This window comes from Thunnus albacares, chromosome 17 (genome assembly GCF_914725855.1).
Source record: "Thunnus albacares chromosome 17, fThuAlb1.1, whole genome shotgun sequence".
Lineage (NCBI taxonomy): Eukaryota > Metazoa > Chordata > Actinopteri > Scombriformes > Scombridae > Thunnus > Thunnus albacares.
This window is the reverse complement of record NC_058122.1, coordinates 2,041,818-2,061,245: the sequence shown is the minus strand read 5'-3', so window position 1 is coordinate 2,061,245 and position 19,428 is coordinate 2,041,818. Positions and strand designations below refer to the sequence as shown.

The 19,428-nt window shown below is 41.0% G+C and overlaps 1 protein-coding gene across 4 annotated transcripts; it reads right to left on the bottom strand.

Moving 5' to 3' along the window:
- Window positions 1–1,298: 1,298 nt before the first annotated feature.
- On the bottom strand, window positions 1,299–17,370 carry cog1 (component of oligomeric golgi complex 1). Of its 4 annotated transcripts, none has more exons than XM_044331184.1 (16): window positions 17,001–17,370; window positions 16,177–16,424; window positions 15,824–16,005; window positions 15,449–15,625; window positions 14,457–14,616; window positions 13,353–13,563; window positions 12,811–13,174; window positions 10,964–11,418; window positions 9,540–9,686; window positions 9,290–9,451; window positions 8,720–8,844; window positions 6,701–6,809; window positions 6,346–6,455; window positions 3,260–3,341; window positions 3,078–3,101; window positions 1,433–1,522 (listed from the first exon to the last, which is right to left on the bottom strand). In XM_044331184.1, the coding sequence occupies exons 1-15, from the start codon at window positions 17,304–17,306 to the stop codon at window positions 3,093–3,095; spliced, it is 2,847 nt and encodes a 948-aa protein (XP_044187119.1). In that variant the 5' UTR covers window positions 17,307–17,370; the 3' UTR covers window positions 1,433–1,522; window positions 3,078–3,092. The 4 variants fall into 4 exon arrangements, with proteins under 4 accessions (XP_044187117.1, XP_044187118.1, XP_044187119.1 ...); XM_044331185.1 differs by having other exon boundaries at window positions 1,453–1,519; XM_044331182.1 differs by lacking the exon at window positions 3,078–3,101 and having other exon boundaries at window positions 1,299–1,522.
- Window positions 17,371–19,428: the final 2,058 nt, after the last annotated feature.

Genomic DNA, 19,428 nt, shown 5'->3' with positions numbered 1-19,428 from the left:
GCAGAATGATGTACTGCATGTGCATCAACCTCACCAGATGGTAGCTGATCTTCAGCATAAGGCAGGTGCCAAGTAACAAAAAAACCTCAAAATATAATTTGCTATTAGCAAGAACAGGTCTCTTTCACGGTGTCTGGTTTATTCAGTAAAATCAACTTTAATGGAAGAGACCATTTGACCAAATTTGTGATTTTTGTTACTTTACATCTGCTTCTTGATCCTACACTGTTTGTTCTTCACTGCAGAATGATGCACTGCATGTACAGTTTGTTTTCACATTCATCTGCTGGAGGAGGAAAGTTTCTCTATGCTCACGTTAAATCTCAGTTTACTCCTATAAGTACAGTGCCAGAAGTGTGATGTTAAAACTTGAAGCCTCTAGTGTACAAACACTGAGAATGTACTTGAAATGAACACTTGCACTCATAGATGCTTTAAATGAGGGAGAAGGAATACAGTAATTGTGCTTTTCACATTCTTTTAACTAGTTAATTGAACTTTTGTGTGGAAAAAAATATACATAAAATATTCAAAGCAGTACTGTAAGTGGTGAACTGGCTTTGAGGCACTGACGTTACTGCTTCACTGATCTCTCAATGACTACATACAAGTTTCGAAGATGATAATGACATTACAACCTAATCTGTATCAGAGTTGGGTATGTTATAACACACCATCTCTCTCAACAGTTGGATTAATGGACGGGTCCATACTGTTACAAATGTGTCTTAAAACAAGTCAGGAACCCATATGAACATTGAAACATGTTTATCTTGCTGTAATCATTCCTTCTGTTCATACTGACCATTAGAAGATCCCTTCATAATGCACTTGCAACTTGTAAGTGATGGGGGACAAAATCCACAGTCCTCCTTCTGTGCAAAAATGTATTTAAAAGTTTATCTGAAGCTAATATGAAGCTTCAGCGTCCAAATGAGTCAAATCAAGTAGATATCTTTCAACATTACAGTCTTTTTGTTACTATACTTCCACCACAGCTCAACAGAGAAATACTGTCTGAGGAAACACAAAGAGGGAATTTGATGCTAAAAAGACTGTAAATGTGTCAGATATCCACTTGATATGACTAACTCAGACTGCTGAAGACTCATATAAGCTTCACATCAACTTTTAAATGCATTTTTGCACTAAATGACTGTGTGGACACACTGTGGATTTTGGCCTCCATCACTTACATTGAAAGCGCATTTGAGGGGGATATTTTAATAGCCAGAAAAATTGTGAACCTGTCCTTTAATTCTCAAGTAAAGTGAATTAAATCACACAAGAGGCATTTCTCCAAAGACAAAATTATATTTACTATACATATTTTTTTTTACAAAGTTTCTGCAAAGGCAAATAAAAAGTCTTGAGCATTAAAGGGTTATTTGGCCATGCCAGACAGCCAGCTGAGTTTGAATAAAGAGGGAGCGCTTGTATCTTCGTCCTGATCTGCGAGCTGTCTGAACAGGCTGCCTGGCCGGAAGCTGTCACTGTCTGCTGTGGAGGATGGATGAGCCTGCTGGAGGAAGGACACAATATCATGTCTGATGAGGTTTTGGTAGATTGTTCCATTGGTCATCTCAATTGTTAAGTGATGAGAAAATACAACACCATGGTAGATCCAGGACCATCATAACATGTATCACAGTCCTGGATGGCCATCTCCTAGAATCTGGACATTTCAATCACTCAAGGACTCACAAAATTAATTACAGAAGAATATTGAAAATACAACCTCACCAGATGGTAGTTAATCTTCGAAATCAGGCAGATGCCAAGTAACAAAAAAAAAAAAACCCAAAACATAATTAGCTCTGAACAAGAACAGGCCTCTTTTACAGTGTCTGGTTTATTCAGTTAAATTAACGTTATTGGAAGAGACCATTTGACCAAATTTGTGATTTTTGTTTCTTTACATTTGCCTGATATCATTGTTTTCTACCTTAAGAGAAAGTTTTATGAGCTGTTGAGTGTTTAAGAAGTCTGGGTTCCAGGAGATGACCATCAGGAGTGACAGTCCTGGATCAGGGCTTGGTAGATCCCTGGCTCTGATGCTCCATGCTAACACATCAGTATTTCATACAGCATTAACTCAAGCTGTTAGTCTCTAGAGCAGGATGTTCAATAACAGCTACAGAAAAGGCTATCGCATTAGCATGCAAAATGTTTCGTTGGAGTTAACCCTTAGCATTATGTCAATGTAAAGAAAATGAGGACGTTCATTGTTTCCAAGCAGAGACATAGTAGTGGAGCTAACAGACTTTATACAGTTTTATACTGTGAGCGTTAATATGGATCACCTGAGCCAATGATTCACAGGAAACCTGGATTATTCTGGTGTCTACGGACTCATCACCATACAGACTGAACACTCTGACAATTTTGGATAGTGAAATATTTGGAAGCTTGCCATGTTGCCCAGAGTCAGAATAAACAGACATCAGTTTTATCTCTGTGTACCCAGCCCAGAGATGGGACATCAGGCAGACTTTGCTAGGCTAGCTCAGCCCAAAGTGACTTCTGACTGTTGGTAAGACAGCAAACAAGACTATTTTCCAAAATGTCAAGAGTGTTTCTTTAAAGGGGAAGCTTAAAATGTGATATTCTAACTAAAATCTGGTGAATTCCTTCAAGTTGTAAAGAAGTCTACTTGCTCATTTCAGACAAATCCCAGTTTGAGCTGCATAGAAATAAACGTATTTTTCTTTTGTTTTTTCCTGCTGACTTTAACTCAAGATTTAGTGGTAATGAGTGAATCTCAAGATGGGATTGGTCCTCACATACAGGTAAGAATGCCCCAGGCTCACACACACTACTGTCCTATTAAATTCTCCAATCAATAGTCTGATCCTGAGCTACTTTACGAGCCCAAGCAGAGTGTGGGAGATTAGTTACCACAGCAGAACAACATTCCTTAGTTTCCACCCATCCAAACTCAAGAATCATTTCATTAATTAATAATGCAATATCACACTGCAAATGCACCAAAGGTAAACTGCAGCACCACTGACAATACATCCAAACACTCACTCACACACACACGCACAAATATAAACCCACACTGATGAACTTGCCTGGGTTTCTCGCACTCAAAAACGCTGGGAAGGCAGAGGATGCAACAGACAACATTTACCCAGGGTGGAACAAAACAATCGAACACAGCAGAGAAATGAAGACATACTGTGGTTGTCAACATATGAAACAACACTGAAATGTCCTGCAGCTTCCGCTGCTAAATCTCTGCTCTGTTACTCACCGGCTGGTGAGGAGCATCGGAGCCTCTGCTGGCTGACTTGGATTTACGCACATTTGACATACTGAGAGGCAGCAGCCCGAACCTGCGGGGGACAGAATCATGGTGGGGGTTAGGTTGATACTGTTTCCCAAATGATGACATTTGATTCATATAGATATCCTACTGATATGGACTTATGGATGGATTTTAACAAGGCAATTGAACTTCTTTTTGGTGGAAAAACTGTATCAGACACTAATTATTATTCAAAGCAGAGTATTTTTTTAAAACATGTCTGAAGAGGAACTTTAAGAATCAGAATTGTCACCATATTATTAGAGGTCTTCACAGGTCCAAGAGACCAACCCAACTGCCTTAAATTAATCTGAAAAGGACCTGAGGAGAGTCAGAACTAGCCAGATATAGTCTCAAGTGATGATTAGACCAAATCCAACTTGCTGTTGACCCAAACAGTGAGACCAACAGATCTGGCAGCAGTATGATGCTTCACCAATTGACCTTATGGATTTTTTTCACAGCAGACATTTTGACTTGTTAAAGCAGGAAAAGCACAGGTGGAACAACTAAAATCAACAATGGCTCTGTTACATTAAGTGTTCCAGTAAGCAATTCCAGTGAACCAACATGCACTCTAGCAGGAACCTGGGACTGGCTAATCTAAATGGAATGCAGTTATTTATATCAGTTGTTTACTTATTTATCTCTATTCCATCTTTTAGCAAAGAGCAATGTAGAAAACATTCAGGTTGCATTAGCATTCTTCTCATTTTTAGTCAGCGCTGACAATTTTACTTTTGCCAGTTAAAACTTCACATGTAATCAGTAGTAATGTATACCAGTTGTAGCTGATGGACATTAATTCTGAAATGACTGTTGTGAAATTAATGAGTTTTCTGCAAGTTGTGTCTGTGCTCTGCCAAATATCATTTGTGAAGGAAAGGAAACATCACTCTGTAAACTAACATGAAACTTAGTGTTTCATTTATCATTGATTCATTTATTATCCACTTTTTATTTGTTTCTTTATTACCATATGCCTTTGTTGCTATGTAAAACATATATAATATGCCTCAGATGAAGGTCATGTGTGGTCATGAGATTCATAGCCTGAGGGAGTCTCCAAGGGGCACCGGATCTAGTGCTTCCAATTTCCTGTATTTCCATAAAAGGAAATACCAGTGTTGAACTCTGACCCTTGTTAGAATTAAGAGCTTTTTGTATGCAGGTGTTTTCTATAGATTGACTGTCTTATGTAAGCAACAGGGAGCCAATCCTTAAAGGGGACCTATAATGCTTTTCCTTACTGTCAGTCATATATATATAATGTTACAGTGTTGGATGTTCATATTACATGTGGTAAAAGTGTTAAATAATGAGGTAAACATATGTAGAAGTAATCCCTGTGAGCAAAAAGCACCAGCTTCGCACTGCTCCGAACGCTCGGTTTCCAATGGTCAGCTGGTAGCGGATTTCTTTATATGGTCATCTGCTTTATGCACAGCGTTCACTGCTCTGCTCTGCTAACATAATGGCATTTTTCCATTGTTTTGGGGGTAGTTACACCAAACCATGACTCCATTACACAGCACAGCAAAGTAAAAGAAGTAGTTTACCTGTTGGAGCTGTGCTGGTCATCTGCAGATCTTCATCAAACATCATCATCACTGTGGCTGTTTCTGCTTGTACTATTCCTCCCTACATTATTTCTGATCGATTAACTGATCTGCTAGACAAATATCTCCATATGTTGTTGACCGGTTTTTAGCGCTGCTTACAAAGCTCTGCTAATTCAGTGAAAAACATGTTTAATTTCCTGTAAATTCTCCACAAAAAAGTCTCCCTATATTTAGTAATTTAAAAGTTTTTAATATAAAGTAGTAAAGCAGGAAATATTGGATTTTCATTGCAGTAAATTAACATGACTCTGATATGGCTGCCCCTCAGAAGGATTCCGGAGAGAACAGAACAGAGTGGGCTCATCAGGAGGGGGGCCTTAAAGAGACAGGAGCTAAGACTGCCTGTTAGAGCGAGAGGCTGAACTGAGGAGCTGCATAAAGGCCCAGTATAAGATAAATAAGAAGTTTTTTGAACTGTGACTCATGCAAAGCTACTCTAGTGGAGTCTCAGAATAAAAATATAGAGCTGAAAATGAACTTTAAGTCTTCTTTGTTCTGCTGAAAACTGTAAAAAACTACTGTACCCTTCCCTCCTTTGAGACAAATTCTCCTGACTTCTGTGTTGGAGGGCAATGTCTCTATATATTGTCACAATATATTAATCAACTACATCAGTGTTTTGGGTGTTATTTCATGTTTATGTTGAGGGTTTGCAGGCAATTTCCACGACAAAACCACTCTAGAACTGTGAGTGGACTGTGTGTTTTTGTAGTTCAACAACACCTACAGGGTGGGGACTCTACTGTAGAGCAGTGATGTACCCCTACAGCCCTATCAGATGAGCTTAAGTACCCGTACGTTCATCAACACCACTCAAACGTGCTTATGAATGTTTCTTATGTAGCACTATTGATGACCTAAAAGTGGATACTGTTACAATATATTTTCACATAACCAACATACAACCATTTATCTGTTACTTTTACCTAACCATTTTAACCCTTTATCTGTTACTTTTAGCAACCATTTCCACTCTTTATCTGTTACTTTTAGCTATTGCAACGTTTTTTCCGTTACTTTTAGCCAATTATCATTATTATTATTATCATTATTATTATTATTATTTAAATAAATTAATTAGCTTTCCATGTACCCTTTAGCAACTGCAGAAGTACCTCTGGTTGGGAATCACTGCTGTAGAGAAATTATCTAGCTGACTATGTCATGTCAATTTCAACAGAATCTTCCAATTAAACTTTAATATATGATATCGATTTTATATGCTTATCAAAGTAATAGTTCTGACCTCCAGGAACTCCAGGATTTGGAGCAAGCAGCTTGTGAAAGATAAGGCGTCTGCTCAGTGATGTTGTGGTTTGATGTTTGTGGTTTGCGTTGTGATTTTATTGTAGGTTATTACAGTTATACAGAGTACTTTTGAATCACTATCAACCAGTGTTGACCTCTGACCTGATCTGACTGCTGGTCAGCGGTAGGATGTTGTAAGGCTCCTGGGAGTTCACACTGCTGCTCCTTGAGGCAAACTGCTTCTCTGAGCCTGTCAGCAGCCCCAGCAGCACCTGAAACACAACGTTACATCGTCTGTCAACAATGTTACCCAACAGAGTGACCCCATAAAGTGCTCCGATGTTACATCAGAACAATATGGGACAACAGCGACATCATCCGCTCATTGTAACCTCTCATCTCAGGCCTGATGTGAATAGTGGTTCTATACATTTAGCAATAATGTTTTCATATTCATTAAGCTAGTCCACTGTCTTTCTCTTTGTTGTGTGTGTAGATGGTAAGTGGCTGAAAGTACCGATGTCCTCTGGGACAGGCGGTTGAGGTTGGCGTTCAGCGGCGGGGTGAACACGTCCAGGTCAAAGGGGTCGATGTAGCTCTCCAGCCAATCACAGACCTCATGGATCCTGAAAGACACACAGTTCAATGTTTACAGCTTTCAGAAAGACTTTTAATGCTGCCGGGAGTAAAGAGAAATTCAACAACCAAAATATAGAAACAAAGCTGGAAAACAAATATCTAATGAAAAGTGGTGGAACTCAACTAAAATACAACTACAAATCACATATGCTCTTCTAAACTAACCATTTACATCATCACATCATTGAAAAAATGTCCTTGTTTGCTGAAAGTTTATTCAGGTTTGGTTTACTGACAACATAACTATTTAATACAATGCTTTTTGTCCTCCAACTATCATGAACTTCTATTAAACTACTTCAGGAAACCACGCATTCTATTATTAAATTCTGGGAAGTGAGTATTTCCAGGGAATTCTAGCTAAAATCTGCTTGAGAAAAATATTTGCAAGAGCCTGAGATTTTCAGCATGTGTGTATTTGTGTACTGAAGACCATGATTCATACTGAAAGAAAGACGCCTTCTCTAAACCTCTTTAGCAACCACAATGTCTAACCCTGAAATGCCTTTATTACTGTTACATGACTGAATCAACTTTTCAGCTGCAGGTATTTCTTCCACTTACTTTTCATGGTTCAGATGAGAGAAGAAATTCTTTAAAAACACGTCTGAACGAAGCAGAATGTAAAGAGAAGCATCGAGTACAAAAGATTGCACTAACATTACAACTAAACATCCACAACCATGCTCCTGTAGGTCAGATGAACCCGCTAGGAGGCCCTGGGGAAATAATAAGCTGCTGCTTTTGTCTACACTGGAATTGTGTGGTCATTTGATCAAAAACACATTCATTTAGAAATACAACATATAAGCAAAAACAAAAATAACGAGGGTCTAAAAAGTAGATTATGATACTTCAAGACAGGACCTCAAGATTAGCTAATTGAGCATAAGGCCCTTATGTATGTTACAGTAATATTGTGCTTTAATGGTGCAAAATCCCAAACAATTTTTAATTAAATTAGCACAAACCAGCTGAGACTAAGTAAAGTACTGTCTACTTTCTGGAAAGAGGCCACTTATTAGCCATTTAAACATGTAACCTTGTTTGTAACTCTCTTTACATGTGAGCATGTGCAATGCAAGACTTGAGACAGAGAAAGTCTCACTGTGACAGCAAAGTGGCAGGATGAAAGGAGAGATCATTACAAATAACAACTGAGACCCAATCTGGGACCTGAATCAGACCTGGATCCCAATAATACTCCAATCCAATAGAGTCTGGTTTTACTACCACAGGTCTCAGGTCTTTGTTAATATGTTAAATACTTGAGAGGATCGAAATGGATGTGAGCATGCTCACTATCAGCTCTAATCACACCGTACATCACAGTCACAGCAGGAGAAAATATTTGAGGAAATCAGTAGCCTATAAAAAGTAAATGCTTTTAAATAACAATTTTAGAAATTTGAATTGACAGATATTAAAGTCGTTAGAAAATGAATACCTTCTGTCTGTCCCCCAGTTGGCTATAGAATGTTTTATTGTTGCTGCAGGAGGTGAAAAAAGGAATTCTACAGATTAGTCTATAAAGCATATAATGTAAATATTTTTGGGATTAGTCTCTATGACTTCACATTCATTCTTAGAGCATTATTATTATTATGTTGCTGCTCTTTTCCACTGCTGCTGCTGTTTGTTGATTAATCATCCTGCTGCTGCCAGTGCTGGTGTTCTCTCTCACCACATTTAGGATCGGTTCTAATTATCCGCGGGTCTGTTAGAACTGGGTTGGAATGTGCTTCCACAGGTCATTTTGGACGTTGTGTGTTGCGCTTTGACGTGAAACATTCAACATTCTTGGAGCAGTTCCCTGCTTTGCCTGGTTGGTAATCTAGCCTTGGCAATGACGCTCCAGATTGGCTGCATGCAACAAATTTGCAATGGGGGGCATTACCTGGGGTCTTGTTGGGATCGGGAGCTCTTGCCTTCCTCCGTTTTGCTGCCCAGTGTAGTGTTGAGGTAACGAAGGTCAAACAACAACTGCAAAGCTCTGTTCTGAGTCATGGGGAATACACCCTCCTGCAGGATGGAAGACAGAGACATTCATGAAGCTAGTAGGGAACCTCCACTTTCCTCTCTCATCCTCTTTTCACTCCCTCCTCCCACTCCTTACTCTTCCTCCTGCCTTCCCTTCAGACATCCATTTTCTGATCTCTTGCCTCCTCTTCTTCTGCTCCTTTCTTTTTCTGTGCATTTTCCTCATCCTTTGAGCTTCTCTCAACACTTTAGTCCCTCTCCCTATTCTTCCATTTCGTCCTAACCTGCAGATGTCCCTAAAGCTGAACTGTGTTTCCTTGCAAACCCCCCCCAAAATTGAAAAAAATATATGAAGAGAACATCTGCCAACCAAAAGCTCCAGAAAAGCTACTAATGGATGTTTAAGTGAGATTAAAAATCAACTTCAAGGGTAACAAAATCATGAAAACATCCCTTGTCCTCAACATGGTGCGTGTGTGTCAGTTACCTTGCTGCGGGCCTGCTGTGTGAGGCTGTGGTAGTGTTGCAGGGCCTGAGCCAGACAGGTCTGCAGCAGCTCCTGCAGGGTGGGCCGGGGCAGAGCATGGCCTCCTACCCTGTTCACCTCCACACACAGCTGGAACAGCAGCGACTGGACAAACCATGACGGCTGCAGAAGGCACAAAAGTTTCACATCAGATTTCTAAATGTATTTAGAAATCTCTGAGCTTTCTGATTGGCATTTTTGAGCGGCTGACCTGGACAGGAAGACGGATTTTAGATGTGATGCTGCTCCCGGACTCGGCCTCCTCTTGGATCTCCAGATCCTCCCAGTTTGTTGCTGTTGTTAGGATGTCACCAGCAGACTCAGCATGAAGAGCTGTGCCGAACTTAACCAGCAGCACCTGGCACAACACAACACAGTGTTACTAGCCAGGTCTTGGAACAATTCATCACGATTTAAAGCCACAATCATTGATTTTTTTTTGCCACTTGGGGGCAGCAGAACAAACACAACATTGACATGTTATCACCTTATAAAGTTGATATGGTTAATGTGTTGCGAAGAGCAGCAGCAGCACATTTACACATCCAGCAGACACAGAGCAACATTCATTTGGAGTTATGTTTGTGTTCACCTGATGAATGTAAGTCCAATATTGACTCTCCCTTTAGCTCTGGTTTGGTCTCCAGCAACTCCTGAGAAAATAATTCTTTAGCTGCTTAATGCTCCATTATGTTAACCAGCTAGTTGCTAATTTCTCTAACAGTGGGATTATCAGAGCTTCTTCATTGAAAACAGCTGGCTGCTGGAAACAAGGAGTTGAACTTTTGGTCTGTACGACCAAAACTATGAGCTAAAAATGCTCAAATGCTCTTCTTTAAGTGAGACATTACAGTCATTACACAATTCCCTAGAAGCATTAAAGTCACATGACAACAGCTGAGCCATGTCCCATTACTAAATAAAGGCTGTGTAATGTTAAGAGCTCTAAAAACAGGTAGTTGGGCTGAGCAAAGATGATCTTGTTACATATAATGCTAATGATGCTCTGTATCTGCTCAACACGTAAACAAGTAATTGTTTGTTTGCAACAACTATTCAATTAATTGATCAGTTGTCAACTGTTAAATTAATCACCAACTATTTTGATAATCAATTCATCGTTTTGAGTCATTTTTTAAAGAGAAAAAAAGTCTAAATTCCCTGATTCCAGCTTCTTAAATGTGAATATTTTCTGGTTTCTTTAGTCCTCTATCATACTAAACTGAACACCCTTTGGTTGTTGACTGGCAAAGAGAAAAGGGGGATAACCACCATTAAATTATGAAATGATGTTTGAACCTATGTGGACAGTAAGAGGCTTATCTGGGGTTCATTCGGGTCTTGTCTCTTGCAAACTTCAAACAATTCTACAAAATAAATTGAGCTCAAATGTCCACTTGCTAGCTTTTTGGAGCTCTCAACCACATCTCAATGGTCTTTGGCGTTGGATGATCCTTTACTGTGAGATGTAGTTAAGTGTTCCACAAAGTTTAGTGAGTGGGCTTTTGAGGTACCCCATGCTAACTCTGCCAGTCAGGATTCTACACTCCTCCACACATAACAGACTTCATACTAAATGCAGTAAATAAAATAAGCCATCACAAATATACGTCTACATTTCTGACAGTGTCTGACTTTGGAGAGGGCGGAGCTCCAGATGCGGTAGGCCTCCATGCTGCAGTTGAGAAGCTCCTCCTTCAGACCTGCCCACTTGGCCTGCACCGGGCTGATCTCTGCAGCGGCCCTGGCTTTGCCCAGCTTCTTTCCCTGTCTGGGGGTCCCCTTGGCCGTGGCCTCGCACCCCATCTGTTTCCCCAGGATGCAATGCTTCAGGTTGGGACAGAGTTCACCCATGGACTGGCACAGTCTGGCCATGAAAAGGACCGAACTGAGGCAGGCAGGGCTGGGGTCTGGCGAGGCTGCAGCCAGTTCAGAGCGGATGGAGGACAGGATGTGGCGAACACAGGCCAGGCAGCCTTCACGTAAAGCCTCCTCCACCGCCGGTGAGTCTGTGAAGCGGTTGAACGAGGATGCTGACGAACCCTCGGTAGGTCCAGAGGATGACAGTGTGACAGAGATGGAGTCAGACCCTGAGAGTGAAGGACAAACAAATCACTACTCAGTGTAAAATGACACACACTCATGTGCATTTACTGAGGAGATGGCTATAACTATTTGGCTGTAAAATGTCACTAAACACAAACTAACAGGTGAGGCAGATGGGAGTGTCATTAGTTTTGCACTTGAGTCAGAAACAGAAGTATTCGACAAATTGAAATTTTGACCAGCTGATGGCGCCAGAGGAAAAGTAAACAGTGATCAAAATTCATCCAGTGAAAAACATGAATGTCTGAACCAAATATTTTGGTAATCCATCTAGTAGATGTCAAAATATTTTACTCTGAGCCAAAAAGGTCAACCCGCTGGTAACAGTAGAAGGGAAATCTCGGGAAGTCATTATGATACATCATTTTGGAAGCCATGAATACTAACCCATCCAGTGATACTAGATAAATAGTCTGGTCAAATCAACAGAGTTGTTAGGATTCATCCTCTAAAGACCCTGAATATCTGTGTCAAATTTCATGATAAGAGTTATTGAAATAGTTGAAATAGTTGTTGAAAGTTTTCACTCAAACTACAGAGACTATGGACATCTGTACAACATTTTATGGCAATCCATCCAATAGTTTTTTAGACATTACACTGTAGACCAAAGTGGTGGACTGACCAACCAGCTGACTAATAATGCCCTCCCTGAACACTGCTAGCTAGCATTGTTTTTTACTCAGCATTTGGTGGGACTTAAAGTATGAAGATGTGGGTCAGTCAGCAGGCCACCGCACCTGCCAACATGTCCATCACTTTAGGTCAGGTCCCCTCACGATTCTTAATTATTTTGGTGACCTCCTGACCGTTGTCCAGAACCACTTTCAAGTCAAAATTACCTGTAAAACAACACTTTGGTCCATGACAAAATGTGTTGAAAACCAACAGCTGGATTTCTGTGAATATTATAAGAGATAATCATGGTTCCCAAAGGATGAATTGACATTTAATTTAACTACATTCACATTTGTCATCCTCAGAAGATAAACCTGTTTCATTCTCCTACCATTCTCTCTACCTTTAGGCCAAAATGTCAGTTTTGCACAGAAGATACAGACAGGTGACAAATTAAAGGAAAAACCAGCCCAGGTCTGAATGCTTGACCCCTACAGAGAGGAGATCCGGTGGCTCTGTTATGCTTTGGGGGGCATTTTGCTGTCCACTTGGAGGAACACCTTTCTTCAATATATTCCCTCATTTGGTATTTTGATGATGGTGGCAGCTGATAACCTCTGCAAATCTGGTAACTGGTGTTGGGACATTGGGGACTTGACTACTTCAGGGAGACTGGTTGAGACTGACAACCACTTTCCATCAGGCAGTCTGTTTTAACATTGCATTAGCTTAAGCAGACTAGCAAACATCGCCCCTACCAGTATCCTGAGAGGGAAGGTAGTGCTGCAGGTCATCAAGCCTGGCCTTCAGCTTGGCGTCCATGGAGGAGCAGAAGTTCTGAACGCAGGGTGTCAGGGCCTGGGTCTTCATGGCCAGACCACTCCTCTGCTGCTGCTGCCCCCGTTGGGTAACACTGACCCACCCTGCATCGCTCAGCAGGTCCCCCGGAGACTCCGACCACAAGAAGGAGGCCACATCTACTTCGTACTGGGCGCCACGGCCAGAGCCAGGGTTGATACTTGAAGAAGTATGGATGGTCTGGCCCTCCAGATCCCTCACAGCCGAGGTGAGGAGCTGGACGGAGCTCGTCGAGATGGCTTCAGTTTCATCTTTGGTGATGGCCTTTTGGAATGGAAGGAAGGAATCATTGAAATATTACAATATGCGCAATTTTTACTGCATAAGAAGGCAGGCCTGTGAGTACGGTGAGAGTGAACATGACCCAGAATTTCAAGGAGGCATGAACACATACAAATATGCCAATGGAATGACCTGATCATGAAAATTGGAGCACACTAACCTGCAGGCGCTGAAGGAAGAGCTGCTGCAGGAAGTCATCCCAGACAGCCAGGGGGCGCTCCAGCAGCCGCTGGCACACAGTGTTCCAGTGCTGACTGATGGAGTCTGTGGACAGGAGGTCCCACACAGCGTCCCTAATGGCCGCCAATCCCTTCAGGCTCTTCACATAGACCAGAAGGCTGCCAACCCCACGACAGATGTCCTCCTTACAGCTGGAAGCAGAGGACACATTAGGGAGGCACTGATTAGCTATCAACAGTAATGTCATCAGTGATAGTTTTGATGATTGTTAAAGGGTTTAAGTCATTTTTTGAAAATCCAAACATACAAAACATTTTTAGAATTCTGCTTCAATCAATAAAGTTGATATAGTGTAAATTTTCAAATCAAAGCCAAATAACAATCAATTCATTCATTCAAACACATAAAGACGGGTCAGTTCAACAACAGTCGTATCATACATACTCTGCTTCCCTCACTTTTTTCTTTTTTAAAGAAATATTGTTTTAGTCACTATTTCACTAACTAGTTTGTCATTTTTTCAATTGATCTTAATCTACCATGAATTTACTTGCCACTTCCTGCAGATTTACACATTAAAAGCCTAAAAGCAAAAGGATCATTCCCAATGAGCCACACTTAATGTGAAACATCTATGCAAGAAGTGTTGCGTCCCATTAGTGACTGCTTAACAGTGATCGAAGAGGTGATTTGAATTAATTAGGGAATTAAAACAGTAATTCTGACAGGGAAAAGAAGAGCAGCATAATGCTCAGTAAGACATGTTCTGATAAAAATGAGTGATGTAGAATGTACATTGGGTAAATATGAAGGCGGTTTTGAGATTGTACTAACTGGGGAACAGGGGAGATTAGGAGTAAAGGCCTGCTGCTGATGTAAATAAAGGCCACTATATGCCTACAATCAGGCTATACACTGAAAGTGATACTCCATTCACAATTCCATTCACAACAATTCACACGACCAGCACCAGCAGGAATGGGAATCTGACTCTGATTCTGCTTTTTGCTCTTAATAAACAAACAAACTGGAAACAGGGCAAATATTAAAAAGATGAGCAGTGTCCTGACTGGCTGCAGCTTACGTATTGATCCACTGCTGCAGGGTGTCCCGGAGCTGCTCTCTCTGGATTGGCTTAGCCAGGGTGCGAAGGGCGGGCTGGAACTCAGTGATGGAGGGAGGCAGGTACTTAAACCAGCTGCCTGTACTCGTCTCTTCCTGTAACACCCTCCTGCTGCCTTTAGCTGAGGAAAGAAATGTGATTGATAGAGAATAGATCATGTCAGAAGCCTGATGTACGGTTTTTCCTACTTTACTCTTCATGCATTTTAAGGCAAAGTATATTTAAAATATCTAAGCCTGATGTTAGATTCCCACCTACAATTTGAGAAGTATGTTAAAATGGTGAGCAAGGTTGCAAAAGCAAACTTACACACATTTAGATTAATTGGAGACTGTTTACCACATTCTGTTGCAAATAGTTTGTTGCACTCCTTTTCACATTTAAATGATTTTGTTACTTCCTGGTCACAAGCAACATCTAAAACAATCGAGCCATTATGATGATTTATAAACAAGCAATTCAAATTCTGGACAGGAAACCAATACGATTGCACCAATGCCATGTTCTGAAGAAATGAAATATGTTAAGTTTTGATATTAAATTTGCTAACCTTAAACTCATCTATAAAAGCCTAAATAACCAGGTATTATCAGACTTTTATGGTATGTTTGCTTGTGAGTTGTTTGTGTTTTGTGCCGCTTTGTTTGTGCTTTGTTGTTGAGTTTTGTGTTGTAATTTATGTATTAGTGAGTTTTCTTTGTTGTGCTAAAATGTGTGTATATGTATTGTTGAGTCTTGTGCAGTTTCATATGTATTTTATTGTTGAGTTTTAGGTATTTTAAAAGCCCATCCAGGGAAAGGCATTGCAAACTAGCTTAGGCTATAAATGCTGTGGTATGTGGTATATACTTGTCCCTATACAAATAAACATTACATAAAATTAAAAAAAATCTCTTATCTCTAAGGAAATAACTCAAACATTTCCTGACTTTCAGGACATCACAGCTGTTCACCTGCAGGTGTGGTGGAGGTGACGTTCTCCAAGATAGAGAAGAGCATGCCACAGCTCAGGGCTCCCTCCCCTGGCCTGGGGCCTCCCTCTGGGGGCAGGTAGAAGACAGCATAGGCCTGGAACAGAGTGGTCACCAGCAGCTCCACCAGGCTGCACACCTGGGCCTTGATCCCAGCACCTGGACAAAAATATACATGTACTGTTTTATCTTTACTCAGACATTTTGCTAAATAATAGTAATAATGCATGCAACACTTGCTGCTCTACTTCACAGTCAAAGCCTCCAAGCTACATGACTTGCCTCATGGCTTTAGGGAATGCACACTCTGATATTAAAATGCATACATGTTGGCAGATGTTACAAATAGTATGATACCGTGCTGTGGCTGGTTGAGCAGCTGATGGATGGAGGCCTTCCGGGCCAACAAGAAGTCAGCCAGGGCCTGGCGTGGTGAGCTGCCCTCCAGCAGCATGGTGGACACCAGGGCCTCAGCGATGGCCTGGTCTGACACCACCCGGCCCCGCAGCAGAGACCTGCTGTCCAGCAGAATGGTGGACCTGGGAAAGAATGGGCTGCTTACTGATCTATGATTTTACTTTTAATAACTGGATCTAGTTTGGTCTACTGCATATAGATCCATGACTAATTCTTTCAGTTATAAAATAGGAATTTCACTTGGTGACAGTGTGTCTCCCAAACGACACAAGTGGGAAAAAAACATCCAGTACCTGAAGTGTCCGGTGGTGGCTACCTGCCGGACAAGGATGGGGAAACGTGCTAGGACAGGGCTGTAGTGGCCCCCTGTAGCAGCTTCCAGCTGCAGCAGACTGTGCAGGTGGCAGCACAGCAGGTAGAGCTGGGTGGCCTGGAGGTACTGGGACGCCTCCATGGCGCTCCAGATGCGCTCTGGGATCTCCAAGAGGAGCTTGATCTGGGAGGCCATAGTGTAGAACTTCTCCTGCCACTGCCTTTGGCTCTACAATTGGATAACAAAGGCACAGTACATCTTTAAACATATTCATTTTAATTTGGGAGAGACGTGCTATGATATAAGGACAATGAATAAAAACACAGGACTTGCTGCATTCCATTCTGTTCTTTGTGGACTTATGCCCCCAAATTTCATTCAAAAATATAATTTTGTGTTCCCGTGCATGTCAGCAAAAATACACAGCTAGCAGGTAAATTTGGCACATAAGTGATGCACCAGCACCACTTATTTGAATAAAATTTCACATTTCAGATGTGTCTCGGGCTGCTCGCTTCCGCCCTCCCCCGTGTGTTTTGGATGCAAGAGGTGTGGGAAATGAACGCTGGACCAATTCTAAAAGTTGGGATTTGTTTTACACACATGCTCTGTGAAGCAATGTTTCCATGCCGAATTTATCAGTGATTCGCTCTGAGTCGCATTAAGTGTCAAGTAATATTGTAATGGGCGTGTAAGTTGGCACATCCTTTATACAATCATGAATTGCCTGATTTTTAAATGAAGTTCAGTGTTCTTTCTCTCTGTACAACAGCAGACATTAAGACATATAGGTGAGCTGTTCACCTCCTGTCCGCAGCTGCTCACACTGGCTTTGCCTTGTTTCAGGCTGTGGCAGTACTGGTGCATGTCCTGGATGGACTGCACGACGCTCTCCGAGCACTGCCTCATCTCTCCGATGGTGTCTGCGGCGTCGATCAGGTCCCGGTAGCGCTCCCCTACCATCTGCCTCAGCTCCTCCTTCTTCTGTTCGATCTCCCCGCGGACTTTGCGTTCGATCTGGCGGATCTCTTCGGTGTTGTAGCGCTCGAAGAGAACCGCCGGGTCCTTGATCTCCGACACCCGGAGAGACAGCGCAGGATCCTCAGCCATCGCACCTCCAAAACAACTTCAGCTGCAGGAACTCCAACCCGGAAGACCGGGAGAAGTACACTTCCGGTATCCACGTAAGCAAAAATATGACGACGACAGAATACGATGTGCTTATTGGTTATCAAAGCTATCTGTTGAGGTAACATTTCCGAGCAGGTTTGGTGCCGCCCACCATCACTGCTGAGCCAATCAATTCATTCCAAAACGAAAATAATCAGAATAAGATTAACAAGATTATTATTATTATTATTATTACTATTATTATTATTATTATTATTATTATTATTATTATTATTAATAATAATAATAATAATAATAGTAATAATAATAATAATAATAATCTTGTTAATAATAATTATTATTATTATTATTAATAATAATAATAATAATAATAATAATAATAATATACAATTTAAACGTGAATGTGTACAATTATATTCAATGTGAAATTGAACTTATCAATTTCTTATCAGTTTATATATTACAAGTTCAACATTTCATAAACCTGCTAAACACTGATTTTTCTAGTCCTCACATGCTTCCCCCTCTCTTCATGTCTCTTCATGTCATTTTCAGATGACATTTTCATTTTTCATATCACAATAAAGCGTTTCGCTGCATTTTCTTGAGGTGATATACGTAAAAAAATAAATCCCAAATAAGTGACAAAACCCCACACATACACAATCTAATCCAAACTGAATCACAGTCATGTGGTGTCCCACAAGGCTCCATACTTGGTTATTCATTTATTTCATTTATTTATTTATTTCAGTTTGTATCTGCTTCCCCTCGGCCATATTGTTCATCATTTCAACAACATTTTATTTTGGACTTCCTCACAAACAGACCCCAGATGGTTCAGATTGGTGGTCATACCTCCTCCACTCTAGTGCTCAACACCTGAGCCCCCCAGGGTTGTGTGCTCAGTCCCCTCCTATTCACACACTGTACACCCATGACTGCAACCCCTGACATAGAGAGAACTCTGTTGTGAAGTTTGTGGATGACACCACCATCATCGGATGAATTTCAAACAACGATGAGAGTTCATATCGGGAGGAAATCAACAATCTTGCAGAACGGTGCACAGAGAACAACCTACTGCTCAATGTCAACAAAACCAAAGAGCTGATTGATTTTAGAAAAAAAGGAGGCAAAGACACACAGCCCTGTCTACATCAGTGGAGCTGAGGTGGAGCAGGTGAACAGTTTTCAGTTCCTGGGTATCAGCATCACAGAGAACCTGTCATGGACATCACACATCTCCACCCTAGTAATGCTCGGAAATGATTGTACTTCTTAAGGAAACTTAAGAAGGCAAAATTCCTGTCCCAAGTTCTTAACTTTTACAGAGGAGCAATAGAAAGCATCCTGACTGGAAACAGAAGAAACTGGCATGGGATGTGCACCAAGACAGGAATTGTGATTAAAACCGCCCAGAACATCATCGGTACCCATCTACCGAGCATCAGTGACATTGGTAAGGTGAGGAGCCTGCATAGAGCCCAAAGGATACTAAAAGACAATGCCCACCCCAACCACAGCCTGTTCACCCTGCTGCCATGTGGCAAGAGATACAGAAGTATCCGCTGTCGTAGCGCCAGACTACAGAGCAGCTTCTTTCCTCAGGCTGTGAGGCTCCTCAATTCATCCTCTGCACTCCAATATAAAAAATAGTTTTATTTTAATGACTTGTTATTTATTAATCCATTTATATAATTTCTGTGTTTGTGAGTAGTATTAAGGGACTACAAACTACATTTTATTATACAATCTTGTGTTGTAAAAGGATAATAAATGAATAAATGAAATGAAATGAATGAATGAACATGTCCTACTATTGTTACACCAACAGTATGTATCGTTTAGCCCTGAAAATCTGGGAAGACTGGATGTCCTCTAACTTCCTGCAGTTGAAAAATAAATATTCTGAAGCACTGAGGTTATGATAACAGTATCACCCCACCTTGGACCACTGTTAAAACATACAACCAGAAATGTAGGAGTTGTTTTTGAGCCAAACCTGAGCTTATTGAAATATTGCCAAAGTTAAACTAATGCTCCAAAAACAGCCTCTCACCTGACTAGTGGAATTCTCCTTTTTACCTGCCTGAATATT

Coding starts and splice junctions, on each gene's coding strand:
- cog1 (XM_044331182.1), bottom strand. CDS start 17,306: ATGGCTGAGGATCCTGCGCTGTCTCTCCGGGTGTCGGAGATCAAGGAC. Junction 16,425..17,000: donor TGAGCAGCTGCGGACAGGAG/GTGAACAGCTCA, acceptor ATCCAATTGTAG/AGCCAAAGGCAGTGGCAGGA. Junction 11,419..12,810: donor CCTTCCCTCTCAGGATACTG/GTAGGGGCGATG, acceptor CTTCACTCTCAG/GGTCTGACTCCATCTCTGTC.